At 38.3% G+C, this 13732-nt stretch overlaps 1 protein-coding gene across 1 annotated transcript in view; it reads right to left on the bottom strand.

Annotated features, from left to right (window-relative positions):
• The window catches only part of LOC122795063 (deleted in malignant brain tumors 1 protein-like), a 207697-nt gene that overhangs the window by 140827 nt on the left and 53138 nt on the right, over positions 1-13732 (bottom strand). Inside the window, exon 3 of the mRNA XM_044063638.1 lies at positions 2557-2874. Coding sequence (XP_043919573.1) covers positions 2557-2874 — 318 coding nt within the window. The remainder of the gene's footprint in view (positions 1-2556; positions 2875-13732) is intronic.

Here is a 13732-nt window from a genome sequence, read left to right as displayed (position 1 = left end):
ATTATCTCTGTTTTTGGGCTTTTGTCCCACATTTATTTATGGCTTTATCCAGATTTCTTGCTCTAAGAGGTAGAGAGGTATGGTGCTAACCGCACAGTGCTGATTAACAGGTACAGGTGTATTTATATATTTATTTATATACTTATCTACTTCTTTGCTTTTTCATTTGTTTATTGTACATTTGGTGACTTACTTTGAACATGGACATTACACTAGATCTAGGATAACATTGGCATTCACTGAATTTGTGTATGGCTTAATCCCTTGACAAAATTATTTTTGTCAGTATTATAGAATGTATCAGAAATCTAAAATCAAATAAATACCAGATTTGAAGAACCTATAGCTGGCTTATATATGGAAGACACCAGGACAAGCTGTATTAGTTTTTTTTTTCCCAAGAAAATATCTACTGTTGTAGTGCCATATGCATCAGTTTTAGGCTTATTTTTGTTTTGACTTGTTATGGTAGCAAACCTGTACAGCATGAGTGGGACTTAAAAATCTATATAATTGTAATGTAAATGTCCTTATCTCCTCTCCAAGTGTCTTGCAGTTGAATTACTATGACCTGTGAATTAACCTAATTTTGTAGTCTTGGGTTTGATTTTCTTAGTTGTCATTAACCCACTATGTGATTCTTAGCTAATCACTTAGCTAGCCCACCAGGGTTACATAGTTAAAAGATGAATACAAAGAATTCATTACAGTTAATGAAACCATATTTTGATATATAAAGAAACATAAAAAAAATAAATAAATACAAATCAAAACAACAAAGAAAAAATACTTCAAACAAAAGCATGCAAAAAAGTGTTTTTGCAACAGGGCTGCTCTGCTACCTCAAGTACACCTTGCATCTCTTAATATGCTACCTCCAAGATCATTCCACACACCACAGAAGGACGCTTCCTACACCCTAACATTTTGCTGCCTATATAACTCCAGTTCACACTAAATGACTAAACAAGGATTCCACCAAACACTGACTATGGCAATATGTAATATTCTTACCAGACAGAGTAATGTACATTATTTCATAATGAATTTTGACAGTTATAACAAGAATCACCTTTAAAAATTATAACCATAAATTAAGTCTTATGTATACAAAGTGAAAGAACTTGGTGGTCTAGTGCTGATTACATCAATGAAAATAGATGAAATACAAGTCTTGTAAAGTAATCCACCTATATATCATCAGTATGCAAGTCATTTAAACTAGTCCACCTTTCTCAAAAGTGCATCAGAAGTTACAAAAAATACTTAAATGCTACTTCTTAAGTTCCTGATGAGCTAAATCTTGGAATCTAATGCCTTCCTATTTACATACCTAAGGATGTGCTAAAAATGGAGACAGAGAACAACAATGAAATACAAGAATAGCAGGTAAAATGCACTGTCTAGATTCATTGTATCCCGTCACTTACAAATTACCAAAATAATGTGTGCCTTTTGGCCATTCTCCTACATTATTACATAATTCTTAATCCTAGATCAAAATAATCATAATGTGAGTGATAGACTGGAATGTAGCATTCTAAAACTAAGTCACAATGTAACTAAGAGATATATTCATATCTGAAACACTTCTGATATTATGGAAAATAATATACAGTATTGTACAAGTTAGTCAATATTTAAATCAAAATGGATACAGAAGAACGAAAGAATGTATACAGCATGATTTGTAAAGCAATAAGCTTGGTCTCTGTGGTTCTACTATTAAATGCCAATTTCCTGAAAGTCAATGTGCTAAAATCATGAAAAAAAATAAAATAAAATAAAAGACAAAAATTCAAAAGGGCAAAAAAAAATCATATTATCATTTTGTGTGTGTGTGGGGGGGAGAGTTGCACCCTCTGATGTGGAAGGCAAGCCTCCCATGCCACCCCAAACTTATATATATATATATATATATATATATATATATATATATATATATATATATATATATATATATATACATAAAAGAAACAAATCTTCCTGAAGAAGTTAGTCATTGCCAGTACACTCTTAGAAACCACACTGACAATGATTTCCTGTGGGAAGCAGCATTTGGTATCATGCCTATCTTATTTTTTTTTTCCTGTTTGCTACTGACTCTAAGGCAATTTCTTCATGAGTATGTGTAGGGAAGTCATCTTTTTGGCATTATATTGGCATCTTGCTTTTCTTGAGAGAGCAGCTTTGTTTCATGGTCTCAGTTTTTGAGGGTGAGTCAAACCATCAAATTATATAAATGAATAACACTATATTACAATTTGTTTTAAAAATCTAGCAAAATATTTCCATAATTTGATTTTAATGCCAATGACTCACCCCTACCTTATTTACTAATGAAATTTTTATTGAAACGTTTCACTACATTCCAGTCTTCTGCCATTCTATCTCTGCTTATCTGCAAGTATTCTTGCAGACCCTTAGTATATTAGTATATAGACACTGTAAAAAATAAATGCCAACAGAGACATAGAGGAAACTAGAATTAAAAGAAATTGCACTTTGGGTACAGTTGTCTGATTGCTGACATTATAGGCATAAGATGTGCATTACCAAAGCAGATGGCACCTGCGTCTGTTGAATGATTACAGGTATCTTGTTGAATCTGGGATTTCTGACACTGAAATAGAGAAGTTTCACTGCCAGAACACTGAAGACCATTTAACCAGATGACTCCCGTCCCAGCCCCAAAGAACGAACCAGTGGTTGCTAGTATCGATTTTCCACATCCTAACATTTGACAGGCAACATCTGCATCACTGCTGTCCCATGATGTATCACATACTGTTCCTGATTTGCGACTCACACTGACGTTGACTGTTCCAGAGCAGTTGCTTGAACCATTTACCAGAGAAAGCTGCTCACCAGCTCCTGAAATTTGAAATGAAATTATTATTATTTTACCACAAAAGTGTGACCATTTTAAGATTTTTTTTCTCATTTTCAATTTCTCTACACCAAGCCAGCACTTACAATCTGAAATCAAGGTATGGTCTTTAGAGACATAACTGTTCAGTGACACAGGAGAACAATAAATACCAAAAATAGGTTAGAACTAGGCTACCTGCCCTTGTGAACAATTTTAAGCCTAGCCAATTACCTCATGTGAGAATCAAACTCTGCACCTTGCATCTCTAAGGTAAACACTTTAACCATTATGCCATCCTCCCACTCACCTACTTGACCAGAAAGTATGAATTAGGGCTTTGTTAATACATGTCATTGTTCTACAGTCTTCAAGGCTTCTAAATGAATTAGTTAAAATCAAATTTAAATGAAACATAAACCATAACATCATCAAGCTATTACCTGATCATTGTGCTCTAATTAATCTCTTAGATTAAAGTCATAAGTTTTAAAGTGTTACACTCATATATATAAAGAACTTCCTTGTAGTACATTTGTCTTTTCCACGTGTATTATCTAAAACAGAAATGTTTTAAAATGCTAGTTTTTATATGGTTAGCATTTAAGCAATGGCTACTATTACAGTGCAGTACAAGAGAGTTTTCTCATTTAAAATTCTTAATATCCCTATTGTGCTCTTGCAGTCTAATACATTTCTTTTTGTTTCACCAATATAAAATAGACTGCAAGGGGAATAGAGAACATAAATAAAGCTTTGCAAACAAATTTCACATTATTAATCACTTTCATCTGATCTGCACAATCAGATACAGATACACTACAGTGCCCACATCTTAATGTGCCTGGTGACTGGTAAAGTCCTATAGTATGAGAAAAATTTCTTAGGAATTAGAAAGGGCTACCATCAGCAGAAGGTCCTAACTTGGTCATCTTCCCTCTGGTGGCAGCCCTTTCTGATTGAAAGACCAGCCCTTTGCAGTGAATTTGCATGGTCTGAATAATCACTGTGGTGGGCTGTCTCTTTGGAAATCTACATGCTAACGAGGCATTCTGGAGGAGTGGCCAATGCTAACCATCCATGTGCTTTCCCAGGAAATGCCTGTGGTCAGGCATTTATGAAACCAAGTGATTCAGAGAATCATTTGACTGTGTTTGAAAGCTCAGTTGGCCAAGTTAATTAACTCCACTAAACGTTTATATTCCTCCATTACTTTCAATGTGTGAGATTATGCTAGAGGGAAACATGCAAGGTTTTACAGATGGTGCTGTGTGTGTGTGTGTGTGTGTGTGTGTGTGTGTGTGTGTGTGTGTGTGTGTGTGTGTGTGTGTGTGTGTGTGTGTGTGTGTGTGTGTGTGTGTGTGTGTTAGGGTTGCCACCTTTACAAATGGCCAAAGTGGGACATTTTCGGGACACACATCAGATTTTACAGGCCGACACATACCCATGGTCAGTACAAAGGATACAATTTTACTTTTTTTGCCCAAATAAAAGCTTATTCTTGTAGCAGTTTAGTTGTTTATTCTGTTTCTTACAACATTTAGGTATTTTAGATACAGAAATAACTATTTTATGCAACAATTACATAAAATATGGGACATAATTATGTCCTACAATCTCAGGACATCTGCCATTTTTAATATTTTTTGTCAGGACACAACCGCCCAAGAGGGACTGTCCCTCACAAAGTGGGACAGGTGGTAACCCTAGTGTGTGTGTGTGTGTGTGTGTGTGTGTGTGTGTGTGTGTGTGTGTGTGTGTATGTGTGTGCTGTCTGTCAATATAATCAAGTAGGGAAGGGTTTGATCTTTAATAAGCATTTTTTTGTGATTGCGATTGAGAATGTGTGTGTGTGTGTGTGTGTGTGTGTGTGTGTGTGTGTGTGTGTGTGTGTGTGTGTGTGTGTGTGTGTGTGTGTGTGTGTGTGTGTGTGTGTGTGTGTGTGTGTGTGTGTGTGTGTGTGTGTGTGTGTGTGTGTGTGTGTGCATGTGTTGAATGTCTGTGTGTGTGTGTGTGTGTGTGTGTGTGTGTGTGTGTGTGTGTGTGTGTGTGTGTGTGTGTGTGTGTGTGTGTGTCTGAATATTTTTGTCTGTAGAGTGGGCTGCAATACATGTAAACTCCCATTAACAAAAGAGTAAACCCTTCAGTACTATGAGGGGGGATGCTAGATACCAAGAGGAAATCTTAAATATTCATAACACTGAAACAAAATGGCATAAAAAACTAAGAAAAACAACTCAGTCAATAGCCACAAACACCAATACCCCAGGTATAAAAAAATATTTATTTTGAAAAAGCTCAGTTAATTTTAAGTGTTTTCATCCTATATGCTTAATAAGTTCATCAGAAAATTAAATTATAATAAATACATCTTGTTTAAATATCACCTTAATCAATCCGCTTTAAAACAGTAGTAGAAAACAACACGAATAAATGAATTGCCTAGGTTATAAATATATATCCAATTCACAATTTAGCTGTTCTTAATTTTAATCCACACACAACAGAAATAACGTAATTAAGACTGGGGCTTTGACTAGCATTCAAATTTAATTGCCAAACTAATTTCCTATATTCTAAAGTGGTCTCCCTGTCTCTACCCCTTGTGGTAGTGAGGATTCTGTCCAATACAAATAAAAATAAAACTTGCTTAAACCTAAAACATTCATGAGAGTGTTTGCATAAGGCATTATTGTAATCATTCACCCATAGAATACAAATGTTCCTACATGCAGTGATAAAATAAAATCAAGTTTGTATTATATTTTAACCATATAGGATGCTTCACAGGTCAAGCAGTTTGCCACACAGACAACCTTCTGTGTTGTACAATCAAAAAGCCCATTGGCACTGTTTGTAGAGGGGTAGTCACTAACAATGACATAAAGACCCTCCAATATGTATTTGCAAAATTTGTACCTGCCACACTTGAACATTCTTCTGTTTAAAAGGAAAAAAATGTTTTCCTGAGTGTTAAATTCTTTATGAAGTAAACAACTATCAGGGTGATGAAAACTGACAAAAAGGGGAAGGGTGTTGCTCATGTACACATCCACTTTCAACACTGGAACATGTTTACTTTTATTGTATAACAAATGTTATTCATTTATTCCTCCAGACATTGGCCAAGGCTCTTGATACCACTATAGTGCCTTTTTTAGGTGGTGTTCCAAAGACCAAATTAGCACCATTACAGCTACAAACAAATGCAATCTGGGGGTCATGCTGCTCAAAGCTAGTAGTCTAAATCTCAAAATGCACTCACTTGAAGCACTCCTTAAAATGGAGAACGTCGACATTTGTGCTGTAACAGAGACCTGGTTCAAGGTAGCAGAAAGCACCCCTGCGCTACCAGGCTATAACTTATGCCACACCTTTCAGCCCCAGAACTTTGACCAAAGTTCCAAAGGCGGTGGTGTTTCTATATTCATAAAGGATGTGCACACCTCCAGACTGGTAGCCCAGCATAATGCATCTGAGATACTTCAGGAGCAGCTAACATTGGATAAGACAGCGATTCAAGTTGTAGCCTGCTATAGGTCCCCAACCATGTCCCAAGACTCACACTCCATCTTCTAAGCACCCTGGAAAATATTAGGGTCCAACCTAACACTCTCATACTGGGCAACTTCAACTACCCCTCCATTTTCTGGGAAAACTACTCATGTACCAATACACTTGCCCAACATTTCCTGGAATTCATTAATCCCAATGCCCTGGACCAGTGCAGTTTTATCCCCACTAGAGGTAGCAACATCCTTGACCTGGTCATTACTAACATGGGCAACTGTTGCTCTACACCAGTACTGAAGTCCTCCCTGATTAGATCCAACCACAAACTAATTAGTGAAACCGGGGGAAATATTTAATGACTGTATCTTGTTTAAAAGTTGTGCTATTCAGATCTTGGGATATAGACTTAGATCAATCAACATTAATATATTATTAGAAAATAACATACATAAACAATGAGCTACATTAGAATGTATCCACTTCATAATTTAGTTTTTCTTAATTTTAATAAACATACAGTAGAAATAAACTCAATAAGTCCAGACCTTTCACTGGCATTCTGACATAATTGCCAAATTAATTCTCTATATTCTAAAGTACCCTGCCAGTCACCACCCCTTGTGGCACTGGGAATCTTCTCCATAAAAAAAGAAAAAAAAAACAGTTAAAACCGAAACATTTTGGGAGTATTTCTATAAGATATTATTGATATTATTCATTCTAAAACAATATACATGTTCAAACATGCTGTGATAAAATAAAATAAAATACATGAAGTTTGCATTCTGTTTTACCCATATAGAATGCTTCCCAGGTAAAGCATTGTGCCACAAAGGCAACATCCTGTATTGTTCAATCAGATTCTATGAGGGTAACCACTGCTCGGACATAAGGACCCTTCAGTATGTACATGCAAAGCTTGTACCTACAGCACTTGAGCATTCCTTTCACCCACATAGCTGTATTTAAAAGCTATGGGTGCCATTTTCCTAAATGCCTTTAATATTCCTCCCCTTTCTGAAAACGGAAGATCTTTTATTCCATAACTCCTGTAGCCATTCAAAAGTGACTTTTACCAGGACTACTATTTCTTTCATTCTTTTTAATTTCTTCACTTGTGCTAGAAAATGATAAAAAAAAAACATAGAATTATCAATTTGTTTCTACTTATTGCTAAAGCAACTGTTAATCTTTACTAATAGGGGCTTTTGTAAAATCAGAGCAAGTTCTGAACCTCATGGGCCCTTGATTTCATCACACAATTCTTGAAATAGCTTAGGTGGATAATTCTAAGCAATAAATGTATTTTCTAATCTTTTCAACTTATCCAAAAACAAATTATCAACAGAAACTAATCTAGACAATTGTATGTACCATAAGGGCTTTAATTAAATTTTGTTTGAATAATTTAGGGTGGTTGCTTTCACAATGGTGAAAAGAATTAAACTAATTTGATTTCTTAAAGTTAGAGACAACAAAGTTATCATCATCATTTATATAATCATTTACATAGAGAAAATCAATAATTTTAAATCACCAGTGATAAATACATTTTGAATACACAGTCTTACTATCCAAATAAACTATAAAATAATTCAGTTGTTCAGTTGACCCCTACGAGGAGTTGAAAATGTCATCAACAAAGTGTAAATAACATTTTATAGATGACTTAACTTTACTTTCAATAATATAAAGATGGTCCCACAAACTTAAAACCAGATTGGCTTATACAGGGATAGCCACAGCACCCACAACAACCACCAAGTAAAAAAAAAATGACAGTACAATATCCATCTTAGAATAAAACAGGTAAACTTGAGACCCTTTCAAATTCTGACTATGAAAAAAGTATTGCACATCAGCTGTTACAAAAAACATATTCTCCTTGCTTTACACCTTCCTGGCATCATCTAAATATTGCTATAAATCCTTTAGTCAGCCATTAAAACCTTTAATGCAACCTTATAATTTTCTGACAACTTAAATAGCTCAGGGTTCTGGCTTGTAGCCTGAAGCTGAAACAATGGGCAACAAAGGAGGAGAACTGATATTCTTGCAGATGTTCTGTATGCCAAGGGTAGCTTATAAAATAGAACTGAGGACCTTTAAAAATAATAATAATAATGCTCACAGAGTATCTTGCCATCTAAATATATGACAAAGAGTGTACTGTCATTATGACTGTTTGCTATGTTCATAGGTTCATAGGTGTGTACTAGGCTAATGGCCTTGGAGCCCTTACAAACCTTGCCCATAGGATTACCCTTGCATCATGCCACCCTACCTTAGTTCCCAGTGCCACTGTTGAGTATAAGCAGTGGAGTTATCCCCAGGGTGAATTTTCTATTTCCCATCCACTCATCAAGATTTTTCTTGAAGAGGGCCAGTGAGGTACTATGAACTTGCCTCTCCAGCATGTTCTGTTGATTGTGGTAATGATGTTGAGGTCTCTGGAGCATCTGTTGCAGAGGGATTTCTTTAGATGTAGCATTTCTAACAGAGCTGGGTCAGACACGGCTTCATATGTCAAGCAGAGATCGCCTCTAAGTAGGCGATATGAGACAGAGAATAGTTGGAGTTTTTTGAGTTTGTCCATATAGGACAAGTGTTTAAGGCCTCGGATCCTCTTTGTGAGGTACTTTTGTAGAATTTCCAGTTGCTGCAGGTGTCTAGTGAGGTACATGCCAAATGTGGCATTGCACTCGACGATTGGCCTAATGAGGGAAGAGTAGAGGGGGGCAATGACCTCTTTCTTCCTGGATGCAAAACCCTTAGTAATGAGATATGCCACATAGAAACACTTTCTGACCACAGTGGCAATGTGGTGGTCAAAGAGAAGTTGTTGTCAACCTGTGTTCCCAGATCTCTTATAACACCTTCTGTGTTCAGTGGACTACCATCGATGTGGTAATTCATGGGAACTGGGTTTTTCCCAAAGGGGATGACGAGACATTTTTTGACATTGAGCTTAAGGCCATTGTTCTGACACCAGTCATTCTCAGCGAGGCCATTCTGTAGGATGTCAACATCACTTGGGGAGTTAATAATAGGTCCCAACTTGCAATCATCTGCGAATTTTGTCAGCCAGAGTCCGTTCATATTGGCCTGGACTTCAGAGAAGTAGATACCAAACAGGAGAGGACCCAAGCTTGAACCCTGTGGCACTCCACTGGTGACTGGTCAGCAGCCTGACTTGGAGTCAGCTAGTTTCACACTGTGGGTACTATCTATGAGTCAGTTTGCAACCCACCTATTGGTTTAGGGGTTGATGCCTAGCTTAGTGAGTTTTTCTATGATTCCTGAGTGGGGAATGGTATTAAAGGCCTTGGGCAGATCAAGGTAGGCTATATGAACCACCTTGCCTTCATCCACAGCTCTGGTGACTGACTCAAAGAAGTCAATCAAGTTGAGCAGGCATGATCTACCCTTCACAAAACCAAACTGTGTGGGATCCAGAGTTTGGAGAGTCCCTATATCCTTGCTTATTAGGTCCATGATGATATGTTCCATAGCTTTGCATATCAGACTCATCAGGCTAATGGGGCAATAGTTCCCAGGGTATGTAGTCACTCCTCCTTTGTGGAGAGGGATAATTGTAGCAGTATGCCATTTGGTAGGGACAAAGCCTGAGGTAAGGCTGGGATTGAACAGGCCACACAGGTGAGGTGCCAGTTCACTCTGTAGTTCATGTAGAACACAGCAAGGCATATTGTCAGGTCCCATAGAAGCAGTATTCTTGGCCTTGAACAGTGCTGTTTTAACATGTGTAGCAGTAATACTGGGTGCCTGGCAATCTACTGGTATTGTGTTTAGTCCTTTGGGGGGGTAAAGTTGGCACTGAATCTGTCAGCCAGTATATTGGCAATATCTGTTGGCTTGGCATAGGAGGTACCATTGTGCAGTAGCTCAGAGCAGATCTGGGTATTGCCGTGGAGATTATTTACATAACTGTAGAAGGCCTTGTCATTGTCTTTACTATCTGCTGCAATTCTGTATTCATAGCTAGCTTTAGAGGATCTTTTGAGGGATCTCAACTTTTTGTTGGGGCTAATAAGAGAATTTTTCCATCTTGGGATTTCACCTTATTCCACATCAGTTTCCTCCTTCTGTTGTACAATTTGTTTATGGCGGGGACCACCAGATTGGCGTCCTTTTTTTGGAGGAGATCATCTTGGTTCTATTGGGTATGGCGAGATCCATGCATTTGTGTACGTCTTTGTACAGTGCATTGGTGTATGATTCGGTGGTCATGCAACTATTCTCCATTTGCATGGGTGCTGTGAAGTTAGCCACCTATGTTTTTAGGAGCACAAAGTTAGCTTTGGAGAAGTTTTTCATGGTGGTTACCTTTGCGGGGGGGGTGAGGGGGTAGTGCAGTCCTGCCCAGAAGTGCCCGTGTAGGAGGAGGACGGCAGCGCGCCATGCATATTAATGAAGGTGCACTGCCTGACCTCCCAGGCTTACATGGAGCGTGTACGAGTGCAGAGGGAGTGTCTGAGAGCAGAGCTCTCAGAACAAACATGCCCCTGCAATGTTGAACAGCAGAAAGTGGAAATAAATGAGCGAGACCACTCATAGGTGTCTGCATATCCCCACCAACAGTCCCCCATGTGTACAACAGCAACAGGACATACAAATCAAAAAAAGAAACCTCTTTATTGTTTTTTAAAACTCCGAGTACAGCTAACCATAGGTGCACAGGTGTGCCCATTGCCTAGCTACTGTTAAAGCAGCTTAAAAGGCTGAAGAGGATAACAAGGAAATATATTCAAATGAAACAGCACATCAGTAATGTAGTGGACAGAGCATTTGCCTAACAATCAGGCATTCCCAGTTCGAGTCCCACTGCAGCACAGTCTATTTTACATGGCAAAGCATGGTATAACCAATATTTGTATTGCAAAACCCACTAAATAACATATATTTATGAACTGGAGTACTGCAGGAAATGCACGTGTGAAGAGTCAGTATCATAATGAATAAGGCAGCAGTAAGTAGGTGTAAGTACAGATAAGCAGTAGTAAGCATATGGAAGCACTAGTAAGCATGTTTAAGTATGTTTGCGCAGGGGTAATCACTGCCTACACAGATTAAGCAAAGGAGAAGCTAACTGGGTGTAAAAAACTGTGACCGGATGTTAGCCGTGCTTACCTCCGCGCAAACCTGCACAAACCCGCTTACAACTGCTTTAAAGTGCCTTAATCACGCTATATCCAACGAATGGTGTTCTGCACCGCAACAAAATAAACAGCCTCTGCAAGGCTCGAACCCAGGACCATGCACAAAATGATTTACCACTAAGCCATGCCAGATATGCTTAAAAATTATGTTCTCAGAAACATAGCATCCAGCCAGTCATGCAACAGTACAGAGAATATATACCTACATCTAGATGCATGTGTGTGTATAAATGTATCGCTGTCTAAATGGATACAACATATCTATGTATGTAGTTTTATTTATATATATCTATCTATCTATATATATATATATATATATATATATATATATATATATCTATCTATATATATATATATATATATATATATATATGTATATATAAAAATATCCAGGAATATATACATATATATGCAAATATATGAGCATATATACATGCAAATGCTGACATCTACACATATATATGTCTACACCTATATGTCTACATATACACAGCAAGTTACATATATGTACACAGATATATATCTCCGTAGGTATATACGGACATAGTTATAAATATGTAAGCAAATATATATACCCATATAGGTATATATGGCCAGACATCTGTAGATAGCAATGGTAGATAAACAGAAACATATATGTCCACATGCACTGTTAATAGGGTTGACAGGCCCCAAACAATATACATCTCATACGAATCGGCATACCTCCCCAGCCAAACACATCCACCCTGCAATACACTACCAAGTTCATTTTATTGTGTTTCATTTAAATAAGGATTTAAATTAGTCTTCTTTTATGTTTCACATGTTTATATCACATTCCTTTCTCCCCCACCCAATAGGCGGGCTGACCAGGACAGGCCCATCCAACCCAGGCCATCCTCAACCCATACATTCATTACCCACAGTTCTGCCCCCCCTGCTGCACACACGCAGCCAATTGAATCCCCAAATGATGTGGAAACTCTACAAAAGGGCCTTACAGAAACAGATGCTTAGTGCCAGAGCCATGGGCTCAAGCCCAATGCCAAGAAATGTATAGTTATCCCCTTTGGGAAAAAAACATGTATCCGTGAATTACTATATAGGTGGCAGTACACTAAACACCGAAAGTGTGATAATAGACTTAAAGACACAGGTGGACAGTGGTCTCACCTTCGATAACCGCATCACCACAACAGTCAGGAAATCCTTCTATGTGGCACACCTCATCACTAAGGGCTTTTCATCCAGAAAAAAGGAGGTCATTGTCCACTGTACTCATCCCTCATTAGACCCATTATACGCCCCATTTGGTATGTACCTCTCAAGACATCTGCAACAACTGGAAAGGCCACAGAAATCCCTCACTAAAAGAATCACAGGCCTAAAGCAGATGCCCTATGCTGACCGCCTTAAAAAACTCCAGCTATACTCTGTCGCATATCGTCTACTCAGAGGCGATCTCTGCTTAACATACAAGGCCATGTCAAACCCAGAGCTGTTGAACATGCTACACTTAAAGAAATCCCAATCCCTCAGAGCCACACACTCCAGGGATCTAAAGCTTGTCATCACAATAAACAAAACATGCTGGAGGGATAGGTTCCTGACCCAGAGTCTCCCCAGACTCTGGAATAGATTGCCCATACATGTCAAGCAGAGTGCCTCTTTGGCCCTCTTCAAAAGGAACCTTGACGATTGGATGGGAGAAAGGAAATTCACCCTGGGGATCACGTCAGTCGCCCTGCTAGACAGGGCTCCAGGGAAGTAAATAGTGTGGGAAGAAATAGCCAGGGAATTGTTATGGCTAGGCTTGTATAGGCCCTAGGGCTGATAGCCTAGTACCAACCTATGAACCTATGAACCTACGAACCACCATCCCTTCCCTGGTTACCAGCCCATAGCTACCACACCACCACACATTGCCCACCCTCCACTCCGCCCCCCCTGGGGACTCATCCTGTACGTTGTCCTGACCAAAGTATTCTAGGTCTGCCACATGCTGTAGTCCATGCACATAACCATGCGTACCTTTGCAGCCATGGTTTTAGAGGAAAGTATAATACCCAATTTTTGGGTTGTCCCACATTGGATGAATGTTTCCCTGGTAATAACAATAGACTTCACGTGTGAGTTTGTTTACACTAACTGTTTTATTTGTAGGTATCGCAAATCATATGTGGCACAC

The sequence above is a fragment of the Protopterus annectens genome, chromosome 2.part1 (genome assembly GCF_019279795.1).
Source record: "Protopterus annectens isolate FY-2018-M chromosome 2.part1, PAN1.0, whole genome shotgun sequence".
Taxonomy (NCBI): Eukaryota; Metazoa; Chordata; order Ceratodontiformes; family Protopteridae; genus Protopterus; species Protopterus annectens.
This window is presented reverse-complemented; position numbering and strand designations above follow the sequence as displayed.